We start from the raw sequence: 23050 nt of genomic DNA, 5'->3' as shown, positions 1-23050 counted from the left end.
AATTTATAATTTGGTTTATGGGTGTGGGCCCATTATTATCTAAATATTGATTATAATCTCATATCTATCGCAATTTATTATTAACGCTACTCAATATGTATTTAATTCCGGAACTAAATCTAAAGTTTAAACTCTAAAAGGCTGACACATCATAACCGAAGTACTAAATCATGATGTTACAGTAGAGCACATGTTAAGTGAAATTGTAGAAAGCAATTGTCCTAACTCTGTCATTTCAGGATAGTATTGGATTAAGAACTTAATGTGGTTATCTAATAAGAGTTGCAAGTATGTTACAACGCACCTGGAATGTACCAAAATGCGCAGCACATTCGGAAAAGGCATATAATTGCCAAGACAAACGAAATTACGAGTTTTTAGACCCAAATTCCAGTTGGATAATTTGCTGTGCCAGAGACATGAATAATATGTTTCCGTTCCTGGAGGCACAGTGCGTCAGCCATGGAAACGGATGAAAAAAGGCGATATGAAATGGATGCAAAATGAGAAAGCGTGCGGATCGGTATTTGCACTACACATAGGGCAGAAACCCTAAACATTTTGAGATAGAATGGTATTGCGCGCGTGCATGCCCAATTAGGAACAAAGTAAACTTAACTTAAAGGCTGGCATATAGCGAACAATAGCTTCATTTTTTGATTGGCGGTGATAGATAAAGCTATTTTGTGAATTACGGAAAGATAGAAAAATAGAGAGATAGATAGATAGATTGATAAAGGGGCCCTATAGAAAGAAGGCTATCAATATTTGCATTAGCGAGATATGTAAATTAAGTTGTAATTTATTACTATAGAAACAAAGATAAAAATGGGATTCCGAGTCACTTGTTAATTATAATATCTAATTAGATTAATGTATTTTATTGGTCGTGTTATCTGTCAAGTGTACGGATAGAATCGAGTAGAACTCGAAAGAAATCCTTCACTTACTTAATCTAAATAACACAATAAAATTTGAAAATTAAATTACCGATGACATAATAACAAAAATTACAGTGGATTTTTTGATTAATTTATTTACACGGCACACCACGTACACAAAAAGCATACACATGGGTTCTAGTTTGGTTACTCCAGATCTTATTGTAGCGTTTAAGTGTTCATATGATATTGCGAATAATTAGGCTTGTTACCCTAACCAAATGTAATAAATTATTGTTCCACTCTTTAACTTGCTTAATATTATTTTAAGTTACTATTATTATATTGAATAAATTACGGTAGTGCGAGACCGGCACGCAAACTAAAATTGATCTTAACTTTAATTTATTCACATTCAAATTAGGGGAGGGGAGCGCGCCAAAATAAGTTGATTAATTAGAGATGAGTTGCACGAGTAGGAGTCATTGATCCCTATTAATAGATAATAAACAGAAATGTAAATGTAGAATATACCACATATTACACATATATATCACACATACGTATCACACATGGTATTCAATTGGATATACCACATTGAACAGATTGATAATTACTAAAATTTAAAGTACAAAATATCTAATTACTTTATCAGATCGGTCGTGCCCTTCTCTGTAATAAATAATAAAACTCATCTCTCGCGTCCTGCACACAGTGTCATCCCCTTTATCTAATTACTAGCAATAATTTAAAGTGCGTAGCGCACTCCTTTTTTTACAAACAACACCTTTTTTACAACCACTACTTTCTGTTATACAGATCAATCCCACCGTCGCCTATACTTCTGCTATATAGCGTTAGCAGCGTAATCCAGTAGCCTCCCGCTGATATATATTCACTTATATATCACTCGAACAACAAAGAAAAAAGAGATCCAGTTCAATCCGGCTGTGAGTTATACCACCTGATTGTGAAAAATTTTCAAATCACTATCATAGTTTATTACTTTACATTGACTAAAAGTATGTGTTATCATTATAATTCTAGCTATTCATATTAATTATGGTCGATTCTTGACCCAGCATACTTTGTATATCCCTTCAATAGTTTGATTCATCTGATTAATTACAGATAGTTTAATCACTCTATTAGATTGGTGTATATACAAAAATGCTGTAAATTTTTACCTCACTTGTGTATGTGTTCCTGTATATTAACTTGTCCCTTTCTGTTTTTAGCAATTTTTCTGTGTCTGTGTCTGTCTGTGTGTGTGTTTCGGTATCCTACACGACCCCCCATCAATATTTAGAAAACAGGGTATTGAATTTTATTTAATTTTTCAAATATCAATCATCTTTAAAGGTTGATCAGCTTTACTTTAGTTTTATATCACAGTTTAGGAATCCAACATTCCTTTATTTGCGTTTGCAAACTTTTTATTATCATTGTGAATTAAACATTTAATTATCGTTTGATTCATTAATAATATTATTATTATTATTAATATTAATATCAATATCAATACTATTATTAAATCCCTATACTATACTTTATTAAATCTTTTCCCATATCCTTATTTGTTCAGTGTTTATTTATGGACTATTAAATTATAAAAAAAAAACTAGAAAAATCAATCGGTTATAATATATTTTACTTCCATACTTGCTAGTCTCAGCTTTATTTTGAAATATTACTAAAGATCAATAACTTTTTTATCTTATCTTATATTTCCAATTTTTATATATTGCAAGAGCTATCATTTCAATTTTTTTATTTTATACCTGATTTTATTTTACTACTTTAAATTTTTATCCTAAGGTTTTTATTCATTATTGGCATAATTTTTCATCTACAAACTTTCATTACTATTTTCTAATTCTTCATTGTTTTTAGAAAATTATTCCTTAAAAAGAAAGTTAATCCCTATCCTAAATATTTTTCAACATTGATTCAAATTAATTCACTTTTTTAACTCCGGTTACCTTCACATAAGATTTATTAAAATATGGCTTTAGCTGAAAGAAGACCAACATCCCTTGGATTTTCAGTTAGTTCAACTCCTGCTTCTCCTGCTTTTACTCCAAATCCTGTTTTAACTCATTCTGGTAGTTCAACTTCAATTAATTTGGATATTGGTAATTCCCTTAATCATCACCATAATATCAATAATGACCTTGATGATGATATTAATAATAATATGATTATTCATAATAATAATCGAGATATCGATGATTTAAGTCAAGGAGATATTGATGTTGATGTAGATCTTGATGAAGAAGATGATGATGATAATGATATTCAATCTCCAATCTCAATTCTTCAACAATCTCAATCTCAATCTCAATCTCATCATCAAAATGAAAAATCTTCAAGTCCAGAAGTTATGTCTCCATCAAGTCTGAGAAGTATTTCTCCAGATTCTTTAATGCAAAGTGGTGGACATGAATTTAAGAAATTAAGTTCAAGAGGTTCAACTCCTCCAACTTCAACTTCTACACCTCCATCATCTCAATCAAGTTCAGGTAATAACTCTGTTTCTATGCCTGTTAAAAAACCAAAGAATCCTTCTCGTGCTCCAATTGCTACCGGTATTTCTACTACAATTCCTGTAACTGGTGAAAAACCAAGACCTGATCAAAAAGATGATCCTTCTTTAGAAGATGATGTCTTATATGCTATCTTTGTTATCTTATATGAAAAGGATCCTGAAGGTAGTGGTATGACTGTTAAACAAATTTGTGATATTTTAATTGAACAACATCCTGATATGGCTAATCTTTCAACTAAAACTTCTAATTTAGTTAGTGCTAAATTAAATGCTTATGTTAAAAGAGTTGAAAAAGGTGATACATCACTTAAATATGCTTTATCAAGAGATTGGGCTGATGCATCACCAAAAAGAATGGTTTATGTTTATCGTGGTATTCTTGCAGAAGATTTCCATATTCATGTTAAGAAATTAATGGAAATTCAAAAACAAGAACAAGCTCTTAAAAATGAAGAAGAAAGTATGGATGATAGTCAATCTCCAAAATCTATTAATACAACCAATTCTTCAATTAAAAAATCAAAACTTGATAAACAATTGAATCAACAATTTCCAAATCAAAAACTTCATTCAATTAATGATGAAAATCCTTTAGAAGCTGGTAAACATGCAACTTTATCAAAACCAAGAAGACAAACAATGTATGATTTAGGTATTAGTAAGAATACATTTATGGATGCAACTTCAATTGATAAATCAAGTCTTTTATTTGTACCATATAATTCTGCTCCTGTTACTGCTTCACTTACTGAATCAAGTTTATCAACTATTTCAGAAGATATTAAAGTTGGATCTCTTAGTATTCAAGGAAATCATAATGTTAATGAATCTGATTTTGATTTTGAAGATTTTGAAGTTTTCCATGATGATGATGATGAAGAAGATGAAGATGGACTTTTAACTAATAATCCTCATTTTTCTAATGATCTCTATATTGAATCATTTAAAAAGAATGGGAAACGTTCTAAATCTTTATCTTATCTTTCATTAAATAAGAAATCCAAGATTTTAACTGCTGCAGCTGCTGCTCCAAGAGCTCCAAGAACTCCAAGTTCACATTCTGCTAATGCTGCTGCCGCCGCTGCCGATTTACATGCTGCCGCATTACGTGCCATTTCGAATCCTAGTTATGATGAAAATGATGATTCAACTACGTCAACTTCATCATCTTCAACTCCTAAGGATTCTTCAGAAAGTTCCGCTGGTTCAGTTCCTTCTAATAAGAAATGGTTGGACGTTATCAGATCAGGATTCTTATCATTAGATATTGGAGCTCCTGAAGATATCAGTTTATCTGATTTAGATAAGTTCTTTAATTGAAGATTAAGATTATCCCAGAAAACAAAAATATACAAAAACTGAAAAAAAATACAAATAACAAATACAAATAACAAATAATCCTACGTTCGCTACTATATTCAAATATTCATGAATTTTATATGAGTTTCTTCTGTTATTACCAGTTTTGTCGGTGTTTTATTATCCTTTACAAATAAAAAAACAGGTGCAATTTGGCTTTTATCCCTTTTATCATTCAAACAAACAAACTTTAGATTCAATCAACTTTTGGGGTTCCTTTTCTTAATTACAAAAAAAAATATATTATACTTTTTTACTCTAGTGATGATTAATGTCATTTATGTTTTTATCATCTATTTTCTTGTGTTTCTCTTTATTCTCTTTATTCTCTTTCTTCTCTTTTTATTCTCTTATCTCTACTTCTTGAAAATGTGTTTATTATCTTATGTTTATTATTATTATTACTATCGGCAAAATCAGAAAAGAATTCATCATAGACTCATACTTTATCACGACCAAATATCCCATTTCCACATTTTTATATGACGAAGCAAATGAAAATAAAAGATTTCTCTCTATTTCTCTACTATAACTTAACTTATAACTTATACATACAATTATATTATATTATTAATATTTAAATATTTAAATATTTATTATGTCATGTAGTATTTTGGTCCATCACCTCCTTCAGGTACTGTCCAAGTAATATCTTGAGTTGGTACTTTAATATCACATGTTTTACAATGAATACAATTTTGACTATTAATTTGAAATTTAACTCCTAATTCTTCATTTTCATCAGGAATATATTCATAAACTCCAGCAGGACAAAATCTTTGTTCAATTCCTTTAAATTCAGGATAATTTCTTGCCGCATGTCTTCCTGTATCTTGAGCAGGAATTCTTAAATGACATTTTTCATCTTCATCATGATGAGTTCCTGTTCTTGATACTGAGGTTAAAATATCAAAAGTTAATTTTCCATCAGGTTTTGGATATTCAATAGGACTATAATTCTTGGCAGGTTTAGTTTTACCAGCATCAGTTAAATGATGTCCAAAAGTCCATGGTTCATGACCAAATGTAAGCATAGTAGTCATTCCTGCATGACATATACCTCCAAGGAATCCTAATTGAGTTGTAAATGATGGTCGAACATTTCTAACCGCATATAATTCTTTTGATGCCCATGATTTTTCAAATTCTGTAGCATAAGATTGTAAATCAATTGGAATATAAGATGCATCTTCAAATGTTTCTTCATCAACTGCTCCTAATTCTTTAATAGTTTCAAATATTTGTTCAGCAGCCACCATACCTGATTTCATAGCTGTATGAGTTCCTTTAATTTTAGGTACATTCATAAATCCTGCACTACATCCAACTAATATACCACCAGGGAAATGTAATTTAGGTATAGATTGATAACCTCCTTCATTTAATGCACGAGCAGCATAAGAAATACATTTACCACCTTCTAATACATTAGAATAAAATGGATGAGTCTTCATTTTTTGAAATTCTTGATATGGAGATATATATGGATTCTCATAATCTAATCCAATTACAAGTCCAACAGCTACTAATCCATCGCCAAAATGATACATAAATCCTCCTCCATATTCAGAAGTACTTAATGGGAATCCCATTGAATGAGCTACAAGACCCTTTTCAAAATTATCAGGTAAAACTTCCCATATTTCTTTAATACCTAATCCATAGGTTTGAGGGAAACTATTGGCTCTTAAATTAAATTTAGATATAGCTTGTTTTGATAATGAACCATGACATCCTTCTGCCAATACAGTTACACGAGCATGAAATTCCATTCCTCTTTCAAATGAACTTTTAGGTCTACCATCTTTACCAATACCTAAATCATTGGTAGCTACTCCTTTAATTGCATCACCAGATTCATTATAAATTAATTCACTTACAGATACTCCAGGATATAATTCAACCCCTATCTCTTCAGCTTGTTCTGATAAATATTTAACCACATTTGAAAGAGAAGCAATAAAATTTTTATTCTTATTAGTCATTTGAGGAGGTTCAGGCATTGGATAAGCACTATTTTTAGTTAAAAATCTCATACAATCTCTTGTAGCTTTAGTAACCATATCTGGTGGTAATGGTATGCCACCAGTTTGTTCAGTTAATTCACTATTAGGAAATAATTCTAAAAATGGTTTAGGTTCTAATACTGCTCCACTAACTATATGAGATCCAAAATCTCCTGCTTTTTCAAGTACTACTACTCTTAAATCTCCATTACCATGTTCATTATCTAATTGTTTTAATTTAATTGCAGTAGCAAGACCTGCAGGACCTCCACCTACAATACAAACATCAACAGAATCACTTGCTCTTTCTTCAGTAAGAATTGCTTGTTCTTCTTCTGAAAGTACTTCAAATAAAACTTCTCGATTTGATTTGGATGGACTAGATAGATGTCTAATATGTACAGAATTAAAATTATATTTATAATTATAATTTAAATATGAATTTACTAAGGAATTATTATTTCTACTAACTGTTCGAAGTAAATTACTTCTACTAATATAACGCACTGATTTAGTAGCTATTCTAGTATAATTCATGGTTATATTGACAAATTGATAAATTGACAAGTAATAACAACTAACTTATACTAATTTTTCTAACTATTAAACTCCCTAATAAAAATCCCCACAAGCCGTACCTCCTCGTTATAGATTTTTTTAAGTATAGGTAAGGGTATTGTCCCCAATTTTTCAATCTGATGATTCATCGGGGACTCTGGCTTTGTGTCACATTTGGCTTTAAATCATTGAGCGAATCACATGAGTCAAATTGCTAATGGGGATACTCGCCCCATTTGGGCTAGGCGAGAGATTATAAATTATAGAGTGTTAATAGAGTGTGTATGTTAGCTTCTAGTAGTGGGAAGTGATTATTACAGTCAATTAATTGGCGATTGTTTCAGGGGGGTTTTAGAGTGCAGGGAGTTTTATAGTTTTAGGGGAATTTTGCAATCATACTGGAGAAATTTGTCAGTTGTATAGAACAGACACTGAAAGTATGAAGTAATGAGTTGATGGGGGATAGAAGTAGAAAGTAATTAAAGAATGTATAGGAAAATAGAGTGTAATATGTAATAAATAAAGAATTTAATATAGTTAGGGATAGTTATTAGAAGTGTGGTATGACGTTAAACTAAAGTAGTTAGTGAGAAATTACGTAGTGCGAGACTCATAGTCACTACAAATTTATAGTTACAGTTAGTAGTCAGTTACTAGAGTACACAGTAAATACACAGTAGTTACACAGTATATGCACAGTATATGCACAGTAGATGCACAGTATATACACAGTAGATATACAGTAATTACAAGTAGTTATTGTACAGTACTCAGTAGTTACAAGTTACGCAGCACAGCACTAAATCTATATTACAGCTCTCATGTATTACAGTATATACTTAGTCTAGGACACCCAAATAGTCAACTCTCTTTTATCATCACTATCAATCATAAACTCATTAACCATATCAACTGCCAATATCCAATCATCATTGGAATCCATAACTACAAAATCTCCGTCTTCATCCTTATACTTCAACTTATTAACTAAAATATCATCAGAAACTAATTGACTACTAGCAACTTTACTAGATATTTTCAGATATAATTCAGTAAATTGAATATTTGATGAAACAATTATAGCATCAGGAATTTCTTTAGAATTATATATAACTTTAACAAGAATTTCATTACCAGTAAATCCTCCTTCAACTGCAGCAGTTATTGGAGTATTAGTAGTTTGACTACCAAGTTGTCCACCAGATAATCGAGATGATTCAAATCCTCCTGATCTAGCTCGTGCACTTCTCATCATACTGAATGTAGATGATGATGAATGATGACGAGTAGATCCATTTGAAGATCTTGAAGATTGAGAATCATGAACATTTGGAGGTGATCCATTACTTTGAGCATATGCAGCAGTATAATCATATATAGTAGAATCATTAGAAGCTTGAGAATCTCTTAATTTTTTATGAATATGACTATTCATTTCATTAGCCTTTAAAGTTCTTAAACAATTTTCCCATTGATTTCTAATTTCTTCTGTTCTATATCTTAATGTAAATGATCCACTTTCCTTTTTACCTGACCATGAAATAACTAATGTATATCCAAGATTTGATGGTGCAGATATATTATAAATTTCCAGTATATAAACTCTTCCCTTTAATTCTAATTGAGTTAATTTATCATTTTTGGCACTTGTAAGACTTTCTAATAAATTAGCCGTTGAAACAGATGCACTACTACTAGTCGATTTCTTTCTAGATGATAATATTTTCTTTCTAGGTACTTCAGGTAAAGGAAGTTCTACAAAGAAAAATATAATTCTTTCAAATAAATAAGCAACATATTCCTTTTCAAGTTCAGCATCTTTAACTCCAACTGTTCCATGATGTAATAATTCTCCTTGATCTTTTAAATTAAATCCTCTCCAATTACTAACTCGATCATATAATTGCAGAACATATTCTACATTTTCTGATCTTCTTTGAGCTTCATTAACTTGATTAGCTACATCTGTCATAGCACTTCTTGCCATAACTAATTCATTATAAACTGCTGATGTTGGAATATTTGAATCAATAGATTCTGGAGCATTTTTAATTAATTCTTTTAATAATAATGGATATTTACATAATCTTTGAATTGGTTTAATTACATATGATTGTAATTCAAATCCTGGATCTAATAAAGTTGAAGATTTTTTTAAATTAACTGCTTCTTTATTAATTATATCTAAAGCATTTAATTGACCAACTGTCCAAGGTTCATATACTTTAAATGGACCTTTAGAAGCATGAATAAATACAGATCCAATTCTTTGATATTTATATGGTACATTTATATTACATTCTAATCCCATAAGGAATCTTCTTTGAAAATCAATAATTTCAGTTAAATTAGGGAAAATTGAATGAATTTGTTCATTAGGTAAAATTTCTGCCTCTAATAATTCCTTTTGATATTTTGAAAGTAATTCTAAATCTTGAAGATACTTTCTTTCAGTTTCAATAAGTTCTTTAACTACTTTAGATCTATCATCAGTTATAATAACTTCTCCAATTGGAGGTTGAGGAGAATCTTTATCAATTTCAAATCTAGCTTCTTCTTTACTATCTAATACTTTATTAACAACTCGAATAATAGTTAATAAATCATTTGTACTATCCAGAAATACATTAGAAATTGTAAACATAAATTCATCATCAAATTTTAATTTACTTTTAACAGCAATTAAAAAATCATAAACTGATTTTTTACACATTCTTAAATCATCACTTTGTAATACAGGTACTTCATAACTTGGAATAACATAATTTAATATAAGACATAATGGAGCTCCTTGTTGAAATAAACTCCATAATAATGTTGCAGGATCAACACTTATATTTGCAGGTAAAATACCAGCAGTAAATGTATGAATATTATTTAATTGCAGTTTTGAAGATGTAGAATTATCAGAATTAGAAGAATCTATTGAACTTCTAAATCCATTATTATCTTGTTGAATTTGTTGAGAAAGTGCTAAAGCTTGTTGTTCAGCTAAACCTTCAGCTACATTATAAGCTTTTCTAAGGAAATAATCCATTCCTTGAATCTTACTAATTCGTTGTTTTAAAGATTCAGCTTTAAAGTATAAATGATCCTGTGGAGTTGATTGACGATTAAAATTAACATTTAATGTCTGTATAGGTCCCAGAGGAACTCTTGTAATAGATGTTGAAGAAGAATTTAAAGAAATATTAGAACTTGTAGAAAGTGACCGGAATGGAGCATTTGGTGCTTGTTGGTTACCGTCTATCATGACTTGTTTGGTGGGTGGCTGGTAACTGTAAGTGGAGAATAGTTAAAGTTACCAACGAGCCTTTAGACGAGTTGTTGATTTTTTTAGGCGATATTTTTTCGGTATGGAATTTTCGTTATGAAATTGTCCTTAGGGACTAACAATGTGGAGCAGAGGAGTGAGGGTTGTGAGGTTGGGGTGAGAGTGAGAGTGATAGTGAGAAAGGCCGCGAGTGCGGGTTAGTTTAGGGAGAAGAGCCGCAGGAGAGTGAGATGATGGGCGTAGTGAGAGTAGTAAGAGTACAGCGTGGTCAGTGATTGATTAGTTGGTTAGTGGTGTGTTAGTTAGTTAGTAATTAGTGTAGTGAACATAGTTAGTGAATAATTAGTGATTGGGTATAATTAGTGTAACGTATTTAGTGTAGCTGTGGTAAGGATTACTGTGTTAAGTACTGTTAGTGGTGAGACTTGTAACTGTGACAACTGTATCCATCTTAATTTATCCCAATCGGGCAATAGCCAGACATGAGATTAGTTGCATAAAAGGGTTCGAATAGGAAGTTCTCATTACCCAATTGGGAACACAATCGAGGTGGATCTACGCGTCTTATTATATACAACATATACAATTGTTTATGTCTATATATTAGATAACTATTACTAACTTACTATGATTTACTATTATTATTATCGTGCAGTATTTCTACGCCCATTTCTACCATTTCTATCTACTTTTTCCGGTTTTTTCATAACAGTAAGTACTGTACCTTGATCACTAGAATAAGCAAATGATGTCTTATTTGGGAACCATTCAATGGCTGAAAATGTCATTTGTCCTGATTCACTATTAGGTACTTCAAATACTCTATCTCCTGATACAGTATCATAAATTGCAATATTTTGACTTTTATCATAACTTATAGCTATATAAGTTCCATCTCTACTAGCATCTAAACATGCAATAGATTCATCAATATCACTAATAACTTTAGTATGTAACATAGTTTGAGTATCCCATATACTAACAACTCCTTCACCTGATCCAACTGCAAAATATGTACCTCTTGGATCAATAACTATCCCAGTAGCTGATGATCTATGACCAGTAAATTCTGTTTTAAATTCAACTTGAGCAGTTATTCCATCTTTTTCATTAGTAGTTAATTTATAAATTGGTATATTACCATTATGTAATGCAAGTATGAAAAATGAATGATTATAATGAAACCATTGAACATCATAAATAGGTTCAGTTATACTTGTTAATTCATAAATTTTCTTATAATTATGTTCTACTGAAAAGAATGATACTATAGACTCTCGATCAACAGTAATTAATATTAATCCATCACTAGAATATCGTACAGTCTTTAAAGATGTTGGTTCATTAGAATCTCCCTTAAATACTCGGAATTGTCTCTCTAATTGTGCTGTATGTGCATTCCATATTTTTACATATTCATCTCTACCAACTGAAGCAAATGAATGCTCAGTATTAGGTTCCCAACTTATACTTTCTACTGCCTTAGCATGGGCATCTTCTATCACAAGTGCATCATCAATCTTATCCGGATAACATCTCCATATTCTTATAGTTTTATCAGTTCTTGAAGTAACTAATTTCGTACCAGTAGCATTTATAGAGATTATAATAATCTCTGATGATGATAATGAATGTCCAGGCAAGGGAGCATCCTTAACTGATAATGGAGTAAAGTTCTTAAAGAAAGTCTTATTATTTCTAGAGTTATTACTTGCCATTATTCACTAATTGTTAACTAATTACTCAGTACTTTAATTGCTCACTAAATATAATTATTCACTAATTCTTCACTAATTCTTCACTAATTTATTTGATCTTCCCCGGCCGATATTTTGCTTGCGTAGTGAAAAATTAAATTCTCGACAAAAAAGTTTAGCCCGATATCTGGACCGAACAGGTGGCATTATATAGCAAAGTGAAGTATGTCTACGACTCAAAGGCCTAAATTGATATCTATCGATGCTTTTGCAAAGACAGTTGAAGATGCTCGAATTCGTACAACATCTGGTGGAATTATCACTTTAATATGTGTGGCTATTGTACTATTTTTAATTCGAAGTGAATATCTTGAATATACTACAATTATAACAAGACCTGAATTAGTAGTAGATAAAGATATTAATAAACAATTAGATATTCATTTGGATATATCATTCCCTAATTTACCTTGTGATATGATTTCTTTAGATTTATTAGATGAAACTGGTGATGTTCAATTAGATATTTTACAATCTGGATTTCAAAAATTTAGACTTATTCATGATTCTAATGGTCAAGTAACTAATGAAATTTTAGATACTGATTCTCAAACTTTAAATAACGATATATCCTTATATGAATTAGCTAAAGGTTTAAAAGATGGCGAACAAGGTGAATGTGGTTCATGTTATGGAGCTTTACCTCAAGATAAACATCAATTTTGTTGTAATTCTTGTGCTGCTGTCAGATTAGCTTATGCTGAAAAGAGATGGGGATTTTATGATGGTTCTAATATTGCTCAATGTGAAAGTGAAGGTTATGTTAAAAGAATTAATGCTAGAATTAGTACTGGAGAAGGTTGTAGAGTTAAAGGAACTTCTCAAATTAATAGAATATCTGGAACTTTAGATTTTGCTGCTGGTGCATCATTTACAAGTGGTGGTCAACATGTTCATGATCTTTCTTTATATGATAAACATCCTGATAAATTCAATTTCGATCATACTATTAATAATTTAGCATTTGGTTCAGTAGTTCCTGAAGTCAAATCTACTCATTCATTAGATGGACATAAAACTGAACTTGGAAAGAAGGCACATTTATTTTCATATTATTTAAAAGTCGTAGCTACTAGATATGAATATCTTTTCACTAAGAAAGCTACAATTGATACTAATCAATTCTCCGTAATAACTCATGATAGACCCTTAAAAGGAGGTAAAGATGAAGATCATGAACACACGTTCCATGCTAGAGGAGGTGTACCAGGTGTATTCTTCCATTTCGACATTTCACCATTAAAGATAATTAATAGAGAAGAATATGCAAAGACTTGGTCTGGATTTGTACTTGGAGTTATAAGTTCAATTGCAGGAGTATTAATGGTAGGAACTCTTGTAGATAGATCAGTATATGCTGCTGAAAAAGTTATTAGAACTAAAAAGGATTTATAAAATACTCCCTACATATATAAAATGTTTAATATACATAATTAATATTAACTATTTACAACGAACTATATATATTTATATATATGATGGTACATGCTGAAACTTAAATTACACGTCACTGAATAAGTGATTGATTTCGTAATAATACTTTGCATCCAACTTATCCTTTAATTCTTCTTTGGTTAACCATAAGTATTTTAATGATTCATCTTGTGGTTTGAATTCACCAGATAAGATATGAGACTTAATAATGAATTCCTTTTTATTTTCAGCTTGATTAATATGTAAATGACATGGAGTATTAGAAACATTAAAGTAATTAATTTTTTCACCTCCAAGTTGATACAAACCATCTTCGGCTAATTTATGTAATGCAGTAGGTACTTCAGATGATTGTTCAGTAAAGTTTGGAAGAATCCATTTTCCATTTTGATTTATAATTAAATATAATGTACGACTTAATTTCCTTTCTAAACTTGTAAGATCATTAACTTTATCAGCTTCAGTTATACGAGAATTTGGAATAATTTGACGAGCTAAATCATTTTTAGAGACTACAGGAAGTGTTTCACCTTCAGCAAGATCTTCTGCTAGTTTATAAGTCTTTGGAAGTTTAATCTCTTGTTTAAATCTTCTATCTCTTCTATGTCTAATTTCAGGTTTACCTCTTGGAAATTCAAGATCTGGATTATAAGCTACAGGATCTCTATTCAATTGACGATATCTTTGTTCTGCTAAAGTACCTTCTCTAAAATAAAACCATTTAGGGAATGTCCACATTAATCTTCTCCATAATTCTTGTTGATATTTATAGAATTGACTTTGAAATGGATCTAAATCTGCCGTTACAACTGGATTTCTTGACAACAATAAACTCGACGATATTATTGGACTTGACTTGGTGGCATACGCTCTAATAGCGGACCTTCTTAACCCTCCAATCATCTCACTACCTGTAGGTTCTTAATGGATACCTCTTAATATTTCATACAATTTTTCACTTATGATTCGAAATTTTTTTAGCATAATTTTTCGGGCTGGTCGTGTGCTTATGGTGAATAATTCTCGAAGGCGGGTAAATGACCCAAAAAAGTATATAAAGCTGTTCAAATTTCCCAGGGGGTAATGACTGTAAATTTTTTTAAAGGCAATAGCGTCAGCAATATCAAAAGGATTTGTTGTGAATTAAGTAAGTTTTACAGTCCATATATATATATAGATAGTATATCAAAAGTATAGAGGACGTAATCAAATACAGAGATTGATTGTAATAATAACGCAATACAAGTAACGATATAGCGACTAAATCAAGGGGGTTGTATAGAAAATTTTTAACGTAGTAAATTTATTGAATTCATCCATAAAAAACCAATTTATTAAATCCTAATAGACCGTATAAGTCTTTGTATCGTAATTTCAAACTAATCAAACAAAATAAAATAATATTGTATTTATTAGTAATTTTAAAATAATGTCGGTAGAAGAATTTGAATCCATATTAAAAGAATTAAGATTGAAAACATCTTCTAGTATTTCTGGAAGTCGTATTAGTAAATTAGTTGCATTGGCCGTACAAAATGTTGCATCTGAATCCAAATTAATTAGTATTCTTTATTCTAATTGTAAAGCAGCACCATCCCAAAATAAAATTGCTACAATGTATGTTGTTGATGCAATAATGAGAGCATATAGCGATGAAGCTAAAAAAGCAGGAGAAACTATTGATTCTCTGGCTCCAGAAGGTACTTTTGCTTCAGGTGTAGTTAAAATAACTGAATTAATTGAATCATTATTTGATGATGCAATGGAATTACAATTTGAACCTTCTATGAAGAGTAAGTTTTCTAAATTAGTGGATTTATGGAAAAAGACTCAAACTTTTAGTCCTGAACTTATCGAAAAATTAAATAAGAAGTATTTTGCTTCAACGACTCCTCCTGGTTCACCTCCAAAGGCTAATATTGAACCTGTCAAACCTAAAGCAGAAAATTCATCTGAACCTAGTAGTATTTTACTGTCTTTAGCTTCTATTGCTAAATCTTCAACTCCAACATCTGAAGTTGAGCCTCCAAAGAAAGATACCACTAGTATATTGTCTCAACTTTCTGCCCTCTCAAATGTTACTAATGGAGCTCCAACTAATCAAGCTGCCCCAGTAGGTGGCCAAGGTCCTGATATATTAAATGTACTTCAACAAATGCAACAAAATGTTTCTTATCAACAACAACAACAAGCACCTCAACAGCCACAATATCAACAACCACCACAACATCAAGATCATCATAATTATCAAAGAGAATCTCGTCAAGATTCTGGTTATACTAGAAGAAATAGATCGAGATCTCCAAATAGAGGAGGATTTATTAGATCACCTCCACAACATCAAGCTGCTGTAAATGAAAATAATCAATTCGCTCCTGGTAATTTAGGAGGTGAAATGAATGTCCCAGGATCTGAACATTATCGTCCTCGTAATGTAGGTTTTGATAGTAATGTTCCTCAAAATACTTTTAAAGTATTATCAAGAACTTTATTTATTGGAGGTGTTCCAAGAAATATGGATGAAACTAGTTTAGCAGCAGTTTTAAGACCATTTGCCGAAGTTCAATCCATTATTTTAAATAGCGAAAGAAAACATGCATTTGTAAAAGTTTATTCCAGACATGAAGCAGAACAAGTTATTACTCTGTTTAATAAAGATGGGAAATTACCATTAAGAACAAGATGGGGAGTAGGATTTGGACCAAGAGACTGTTGTAATTATCAACATGGGATTTCAATGATTCCAATGACAAGATTAACCGATGCTGATAAATCATGGGTAGTTAATGCTCAATGGGGTGGTACTGGAGGTCAACCATTACAAGCAGGTATGGTAATTGATGAACCAGATATTGAAATTGGTACTGGTATTTCATCTAAAGCTATGTCTAAGAAAATGCCAACCAATTCTGCTAGAAATGGTCCAAAATCAAATAGACCTGGTGAACCTGATGAAGATTATGTCAAGACAACTTTAATTGGACCTCCAGGTGGTCAAGCTAATCAACCACCATCACAATTTGCCCAAGGATCTAATCCATTAGCTGGATTATTTGCTAATTCAAATACTCAACCACCAGTTGTAGCAGGAGGATATCAAGGATCACCTCAAGGTGGTTATCAAGCACCAGTACCTGCTCAAGGTGGATATCAAAATTATCAAAGTCCACCTCAAAATTATCAACAACCACAATATCAAAATTTCAATAGTTTCCCACCTCAACAACAACCACCTCAAGGTCAAGGATATAACCAAGGTTATTCGAACTATTATCAAGGACAGTAAATACCTATATATAAAACTATAATAAAACTATAAATCTATATAATGAAGTTTAAGTAATTAATTCTATACAAACTTTTTGTAATTTATATCTCCATATTCTTATATACATATCTCTATAATCATATATAGCAATACTCTACTAACCCTATTAAAGTTATATCTGTACAATTACTACAGTTAGATAAAATGTCTTTCGCAACTTGACGACTTTTCTATGAGCATCTTGATGCATGCGACACTGTTTACCTTTTGTTAACTATGAATCAACACCATAATTACTACTTCCACCACGACATCTTCCAATTGACTGATCCACCATGTTTAACAAGAAAATGTCAAGCTTAAGTCCCAGTCGAGGGTCTTCACTGGCTCGAGCTATTCATGTACCTAAAAATAATATATTTCTGATCCGTGATTCAAGTTCAGAAGTTAAGCCTATCAAGAAGTATGGCCGTAATAGTAAGAAATACTTTAAGAATATGGCAAAGAATAATGTAGTAGCACGCGAAGAAGAAGGAGAAGAAGAAGAATTTGGAAGATCCAATAGTAGTAGTAGAAGAAGATATAATAATTATACCCTTGAAATTAAAGATGAAGAAATTAAAGATGAGACTACTGATGATTTTGATGATGGAATAATAAAAATCCCTGAGTTAAGTAAAGAACTAATTAAAAAAGATACTCTGATCTTACCGGGATTAAGTGATATTGAAGATGAAGATGAAATAGAAGAAATCCCTCTGTATGATGGGTTTGCTGTTAAAGTAGCCAATGGGAATATATTGCATGAATTGACTAAACAGAATCAATCAAAGATAGATGAAATTAAGAGGAATTATAAAAAGTATAAATTACCAAATACAATTGAATCTAAAAAGAAATTATATAAAAAGGCTAAAAGATATCTTGATATTATACCAAATATACTTAAAGGTAAAGAATCTACATCATATTATTATGAATTAGCTAAAAAGCAACGAGATTCTTCACCTCATGAAACTATGGCTGTGAGTGAAAAATGGGAAATTGATTGGAAGAAATATTTTGGAGGTTATTATGGATTTAAGAGACAACTGTTATTAGGAGATCTTATTAGTAATAAGTTTGATAAAGAATTACGAGCTGCAGAAAAGAGAAATAAAACTGTTTCTTATTGGACTACTAATGCATTCAGTACTTATATTTTAGCCAATGAAATTATTATTCGAATGACTATGGATGATATGAAATTAAGTTTTACTAAGGCAGAAGATATAATTAAATCAACTGTAGAATTTGGAATCATAGTAGCTGATTCTATAGAGATTGCTAATGATGTAACTCCAGAACATGTAGAAACTGCTGAATTTATGAAAGAATTCAAAAGAAATCATGAAGATGAATCACCTATTCAACCATCATCTAAACGATCACGATCTCATAAAGATGTGTTACAAGTAGTTCTTGGTAAGGAGTAATTATAAATTTGTATATAGTATATACACACTATATATACACTATCTATAGTATATATATACACTATCTATAGTATATATATACACTATCTATAGTATATATATACACTATCTATAGTATATATATACACTATATATAGTATATATATACCTATATACTATTTATATATACTGTATAGATCATTAACGTTTATATAGCTTATATACATTTGTATGTAACCCCAGTATATACGCGAGCGATAACGCTGAAAAATTTGTAGCCTGCCCATATCTCAAACCATAACTGGTAAATTATTGGTACTACGGCCAATAAGTCACAATAATCAGCCGAAGTGATACCTGTTAAGAGTTACTGGTCGGTAATAGTGCCGACATTCAAAAGAATACCAATTCGAACATTTCATAAATCTTCAATAATGTTGACTGATAAAGTGTTTGCAACAGAAATTTCAGCCACAGCTATAACTGGTAAAGATGCTTGGAATAGACCAACTCCACAACCAATTACTATATCAGTTAGTTTAGATACCAATTTTCATAAAGCCGCAATTACTGATAATTTAAAACATTCATTAAATTATGCAGTAATATCTCGTAATGTATCAGAATTCATGAGAAGTAATGAACATAAAAATTTTAAATCTTTAGGTAATATTGCTGAAGCTGTAAGTACAATTGTATTAGATGAAAGTAAAGGAGGTGGAGAAATTGCTAATATTATAGTTAAAAGTAAAAAATCAGAAATAAGAGCAGATTCAATCGATTATCTGATAAATCGTTCACGATCTGGTATACCATTAACATCATCAAAAATCCTTGATCAAATTAATGTAACTAAATTAAGATTACTTACAATTATTGGTGTATTTACATTTGAAAGATATAAGAAACAAATTGTTGAAATTGATTTATCATTTAATTTAATTAAACATGCCGATATTTCAATTCATGATATAATTGATGATGTAGTAACTTATGTAGAAACATCAAATTTTAAAACAGTTGAAGCTTTAATAACTAAAATTGGTCAATTAATATTTCAAAAACATGGGAATGGGATAAGTTATATAAATATTAAAGTTACAAAACCTAATGCTATTAGTTTTACTGAAGGAGTAGGTGTATCATCTCGTATGGATATTAATTCATTTAAAGATGTTGAACCAATTAAATTTGAAAATAATCTGGTTCCTACTCCACAACCTTCAGATATTTCATTTAATTTACCATTAGATACAGAAACAAATTCTCAAGGTTGGCATGAAGCATTTATTGCCTTTGGATCTAATGTAGGTAATCAAGTACAAAATATTACTGAAGCATTAAATTTACTTAATGAAAATGGTATTAAAGTAGTTGCAACATCTTCATTATATGTTTCTAAACCAATGTATCATATAACTCAACCGGATTTCTTAAATGGAGTAATTAAAGTTGTATTTGAAAATAAATCTCCTGATGATTTATTAAAGGTTTTAAAGAAAATTGAATATAATCATCTTAAACGAGTTAAACTTATTGAAAATGGTCCTCGATCAATTGATTTAGATATTATCTTATATGATTCTATTAGTATAAATACTCAAGATTTAGTTATTCCTCATAAATCAATGTTAGAAAGAACCTTTGTTATGCAACCTTTATGTGAATTAATTGGACCTGATTTTATTCATCCAGTTACAGCAGAACCAATTCATAATCATTTAAATCAATTACTTAAAAGTTCTCCAGAAAGTAATTTACAAGATTCTTCATTACTTTGGCAAGTGAACCCACTCGCCCATCATAATATTGAATTAAATCCTCTTAAATTTGATCCATTAACTAATAAGAATCCTACTTTAATTATGGGAATTTTAAATATTACTCCTGATTCATTTAGTGATGGAGGTAAAAATTTTAAACAATCAACCAATGAAATTATTAATACTGTTAGTAAACTTTTACAAGATGGAGCAACAATAATAGATATAGGTGGAGTATCTACAAGACCTGGTAGTACTGAACCATCAGAAGAAGAAGAATTAAATAGAGTTATTCCTATAATTAAAGCCATTAGATCTTCTACTGATGTCAAAGTATCTAAATGTTTAATTTCAATCGATACTTATCGAGCTAAAGTAGCTCAACAATCATTAGAAGCAGGAGCAGATATAATTAATGATGTATCAATGGGATTATATGAACCAGAAATATTTGATGTAGTAGCTAAATTTGGTTGTCCATATATAGTTAATCATACTCGAGGTAAACCCGATACAATGAGTCAATTAACTAATTATGAATCCAATACTAATGATGATATTACTGAATATATAATTGATCCTAATGTAGGACATTTAGAAATAAATCAAGGACCTGAAATTGAAAATTTAATTAATGGAATTTCAAGAGAATTAGCCTTACAATTACTTAAAGCATTTGATAGAGGAGTAAGAAAATGGCAAATAATTCTTGATCCAGGTATAGGATTTGCCAAAGATATTAAACAAAATTTAGTTATATTAAAAAATGCTAAATTATTTAAGAAATATGCTATAAGATATGATGCAAAGGATGAAAATATGATTATAAAACATTCATATTTAAGTTTTAATGGATTACCGATGTTGATAGGTACTTCAAGAAAGAGATTCTTAGGATCTATAACTAATCAACCTGATGCTTCTAAAAGAATCATTAGTACTTCAGCATCGATAATTGCATGTATTGAACAAAATACTGATATTGTTCGAGTACATGATGTTAAACAAATTAAAGAAGCTTGTATGATTGGTGATGCAATTTATAGAGATATTATTAACATTAATAATTAAGTAGATTTCCTAGTTAATCGTTTCTTCATTTTATTTGTAATACTTTTATTCCAAACCACTCCACTCATAATTGATCGATGAAATCCATAAACATCATGAACATCTTGTCCTAATAATAATGTTTGTCTTTCTTCATCAGTAACTGCTATTGAAGTATTCTTCTTTTTATTATTTAATTTCTCTCGTTGTTTAGATACAAATTCTCTACATGTATCTATCTCTGCTTGTGATAATGATCCATAACCATAACCACCAATTTTTTTAAAACAATTACCTAAAACTTCATTAGGATCTAAAAGACTTTTAGGATAACTTTGCATAAATTGATATAATTCTACTTGATCATTTTGACTAGAATTTGTCAGAGTTAATTCTTGAAATTCATTTGTTTCTGAACTCATTTTAAATAATGTTAATCCAATTCGAAATATAGTTTTTGATCCTTGATACCATAAAATATCCCATATTCTTAAAGTTGATTCAATTGGTAATACTCCAACAAAAAGGGACATAAACCATGGAGATGTTACTAATGCAATAGGAGGTAAATTACTAAGAATTTTATCTTCAGCAATTAATTGTCCATCAAATGATTTACCTAAAATAGGCCATAATTGATTAATATATTCCTTTATACATAACATTAAAACTCCTTGATCGGTATGAACTCCTTCTAAATTATGACTATGAACATTGGGTATAATTCTTTCAGTTAATATAACTAACATCCAAAACGATCGTTCTTCATTCATAAATAATAGTAGAAGTCCTGCTAAAAAATTTAATGATTGACAATAACCAATTTGTGGTTTATAATGAGCAAATGCTGTTAAAACTCTTCGTAAACTTTGAATCATTTTTGGTTCATTATTATCATTAGATTTAAAATATTTATTATCTGGGAATGTTCGATCAAGATCTCTTTCAATTACATCTGAATCCTTATTTTTAACTCCATTAGTGGCTATTTCCTTATATAATCCATTATGTTTACTAAGTTTTTCATATCCTCCAGCATAATAAAACCATGCATTACCTCTCCATTCAGGGGGAATTCCCTTTCGAATTAATTTTTTAACTTTAGCTGATTTTGGAGGGAATCTTGTCGGTATAGTTGAATCATTGGGAAGATTTAATCCATTAGTTCTCATTAATGATAACCATTTTTGCTTTCTTTCAAGTAAATACTGAGAATATTGTTCAAACCATTGATTATAATGTTCAGGAGTTATAGAACTAAGATTAGATTTCTTTTTAAATCCATACATGTCATATGGAGATGATAATATGGTTTTAATATTAGTAATATTATTTATGGGGGTAATATATTCAATTCTTTCTTCTATATATGAATTGGAATTTAAATTTAAATTTAAATTTAAATTTGAATTTGAATTTATTTCAGTCTCGGATCCATTGGATGCAAATAAGGTATTATCATTGGAAAGATCTTTAAATTCCAATTCATCTAATCCTCTCATAATTTCATCACCTAATTCATTATTAGTAGTTGTAGGACTTCGAGCGGATATTGGAGATTCCGTTTCATAGATATCAAGTACTGAATAACTAGTAGAATAGGAGGATTCTGTACGTTTATGACCAGACTGCTTGGGAGTACTCACTTCAAGTGTCGGATCGAGAAACTGTGACATATGGGTATAATCCTCCTTTTGG

At 30.3% G+C, this 23050-nt stretch overlaps 11 protein-coding genes across 11 annotated transcripts; 6 read left to right on the top strand and 5 right to left on the bottom strand. All coding sequences in view use genetic code 12, as the record gives it.

Moving 5' to 3' along the window:
• Positions 1 to 2886: 2886 nt before the first annotated feature.
• GDS1 (Gds1p) lies at positions 2887 to 4749 on the top strand (the record flags this gene model as incomplete). Its single annotated transcript, XM_064880049.1, has 1 exon — positions 2887 to 4749. One exon carries the CDS (start codon positions 2887 to 2889, stop codon positions 4747 to 4749), a length of 1863 nt encoding a protein of 620 aa, XP_064741638.1.
• A 151-nt stretch (positions 4750 to 4900) lies between these two features.
• On the top strand, positions 4901 to 5329 carry RJT21DRAFT_16131 (uncharacterized protein). Its single transcript, XM_064883519.1, has one exon. The coding sequence runs from the start codon at positions 5053 to 5055 to the stop codon at positions 5272 to 5274; it is 222 nt and encodes a 73-aa protein (XP_064741637.1). The 5' UTR covers positions 4901 to 5052; the 3' UTR covers positions 5275 to 5329.
• Positions 5330 to 5384: 55 nt separating this feature from the next.
• RJT21DRAFT_129495 (putative electron-transferring-flavoprotein dehydrogenase) lies at positions 5385 to 7331 on the bottom strand (the record flags this gene model as incomplete). The annotated part of the gene is made up of 2 exons (XM_064882965.1): positions 5385 to 7153; positions 7283 to 7331. The coding sequence occupies 2 exons, from the start codon at positions 7329 to 7331 to the stop codon at positions 5385 to 5387; spliced, it is 1818 nt and encodes a 605-aa protein (XP_064741636.1).
• Positions 7332 to 8196: 865 nt separating this feature from the next.
• CDC24 (Rho family guanine nucleotide exchange factor) lies at positions 8197 to 10605 on the bottom strand (the record flags this gene model as incomplete). The annotated part of the gene is made up of 1 exon (XM_064882964.1): positions 8197 to 10605. The coding sequence occupies one exon, from the start codon at positions 10603 to 10605 to the stop codon at positions 8197 to 8199; it is 2409 nt and encodes an 802-aa protein (XP_064741635.1).
• Positions 10606 to 11132: 527 nt separating this feature from the next.
• RJT21DRAFT_117964 (uncharacterized protein) lies at positions 11133 to 12395 on the bottom strand. Its single transcript, XM_064880895.1, has one exon. The coding sequence runs from the start codon at positions 12342 to 12344 to the stop codon at positions 11271 to 11273; it is 1074 nt and encodes a 357-aa protein (XP_064741634.1). The 5' UTR covers positions 12345 to 12395; the 3' UTR covers positions 11133 to 11270.
• A 7-nt stretch (positions 12396 to 12402) lies between these two features.
• On the top strand, positions 12403 to 13831 carry ERV46 (Erv46p). Its single transcript, XM_064880894.1, has one exon. It carries the CDS (start codon positions 12549 to 12551, stop codon positions 13776 to 13778), a length of 1230 nt encoding a protein of 409 aa, XP_064741633.1. The 5' UTR covers positions 12403 to 12548; the 3' UTR covers positions 13779 to 13831.
• On the bottom strand, positions 13832 to 14761 carry RJT21DRAFT_117962 (mitochondrial 54S ribosomal protein mL46). The gene has a single exon (XM_064880893.1). The coding sequence runs from the start codon at positions 14718 to 14720 to the stop codon at positions 13884 to 13886; it is 837 nt and encodes a 278-aa protein (XP_064741632.1). The 5' UTR covers positions 14721 to 14761; the 3' UTR covers positions 13832 to 13883.
• Positions 14762 to 14927: 166 nt separating this feature from the next.
• Positions 14928 to 17185, top strand: RJT21DRAFT_117961 (Nrd1 complex RNA-binding subunit). The gene has a single exon (XM_064880892.1). It carries the CDS (start codon positions 15247 to 15249, stop codon positions 17101 to 17103), a length of 1857 nt encoding a protein of 618 aa, XP_064741631.1. The 5' UTR covers positions 14928 to 15246; the 3' UTR covers positions 17104 to 17185.
• A 50-nt stretch (positions 17186 to 17235) lies between these two features.
• RJT21DRAFT_16107 (uncharacterized protein) lies at positions 17236 to 18670 on the top strand. Its single transcript, XM_064883518.1, has one exon. It carries the CDS (start codon positions 17421 to 17423, stop codon positions 18558 to 18560), a length of 1140 nt encoding a protein of 379 aa, XP_064741630.1. The 5' UTR covers positions 17236 to 17420; the 3' UTR covers positions 18561 to 18670.
• A 303-nt stretch (positions 18671 to 18973) lies between these two features.
• FOL1 (trifunctional dihydropteroate synthetase/dihydrohydroxymethylpterin pyrophosphokinase/dihydroneopterin aldolase) lies at positions 18974 to 21373 on the top strand (the record flags this gene model as incomplete). Its single annotated transcript, XM_064884758.1, has 1 exon — positions 18974 to 21373. The coding sequence occupies one exon, from the start codon at positions 18974 to 18976 to the stop codon at positions 21371 to 21373; it is 2400 nt and encodes a 799-aa protein (XP_064741629.1).
• A 25-nt stretch (positions 21374 to 21398) lies between these two features.
• RJT21DRAFT_4826 (Rab GTPase-activating protein) lies at positions 21399 to 23028 on the bottom strand (the record flags this gene model as incomplete). Its single annotated transcript, XM_064884756.1, has 2 exons — positions 21399 to 21415; positions 21438 to 23028. The coding sequence occupies 2 exons, from the start codon at positions 23026 to 23028 to the stop codon at positions 21399 to 21401; spliced, it is 1608 nt and encodes a 535-aa protein (XP_064741628.1).
• Between the last annotated feature and the right edge of the window lie 22 nt (positions 23029 to 23050).

This window comes from Scheffersomyces amazonensis, assembly GCF_036850825.1.
Source record: "Scheffersomyces amazonensis strain UFMG-HMD-26.3 chromosome Unknown RJT21scaffold_1, whole genome shotgun sequence".
NCBI classification, from domain to species: Eukaryota; Fungi; Ascomycota; class Pichiomycetes; order Serinales; family Debaryomycetaceae; genus Scheffersomyces; species Scheffersomyces amazonensis.
Note: the sequence above shows the minus strand (reverse complement) of the source record. Positions and strands in the feature narration are given on the sequence as shown.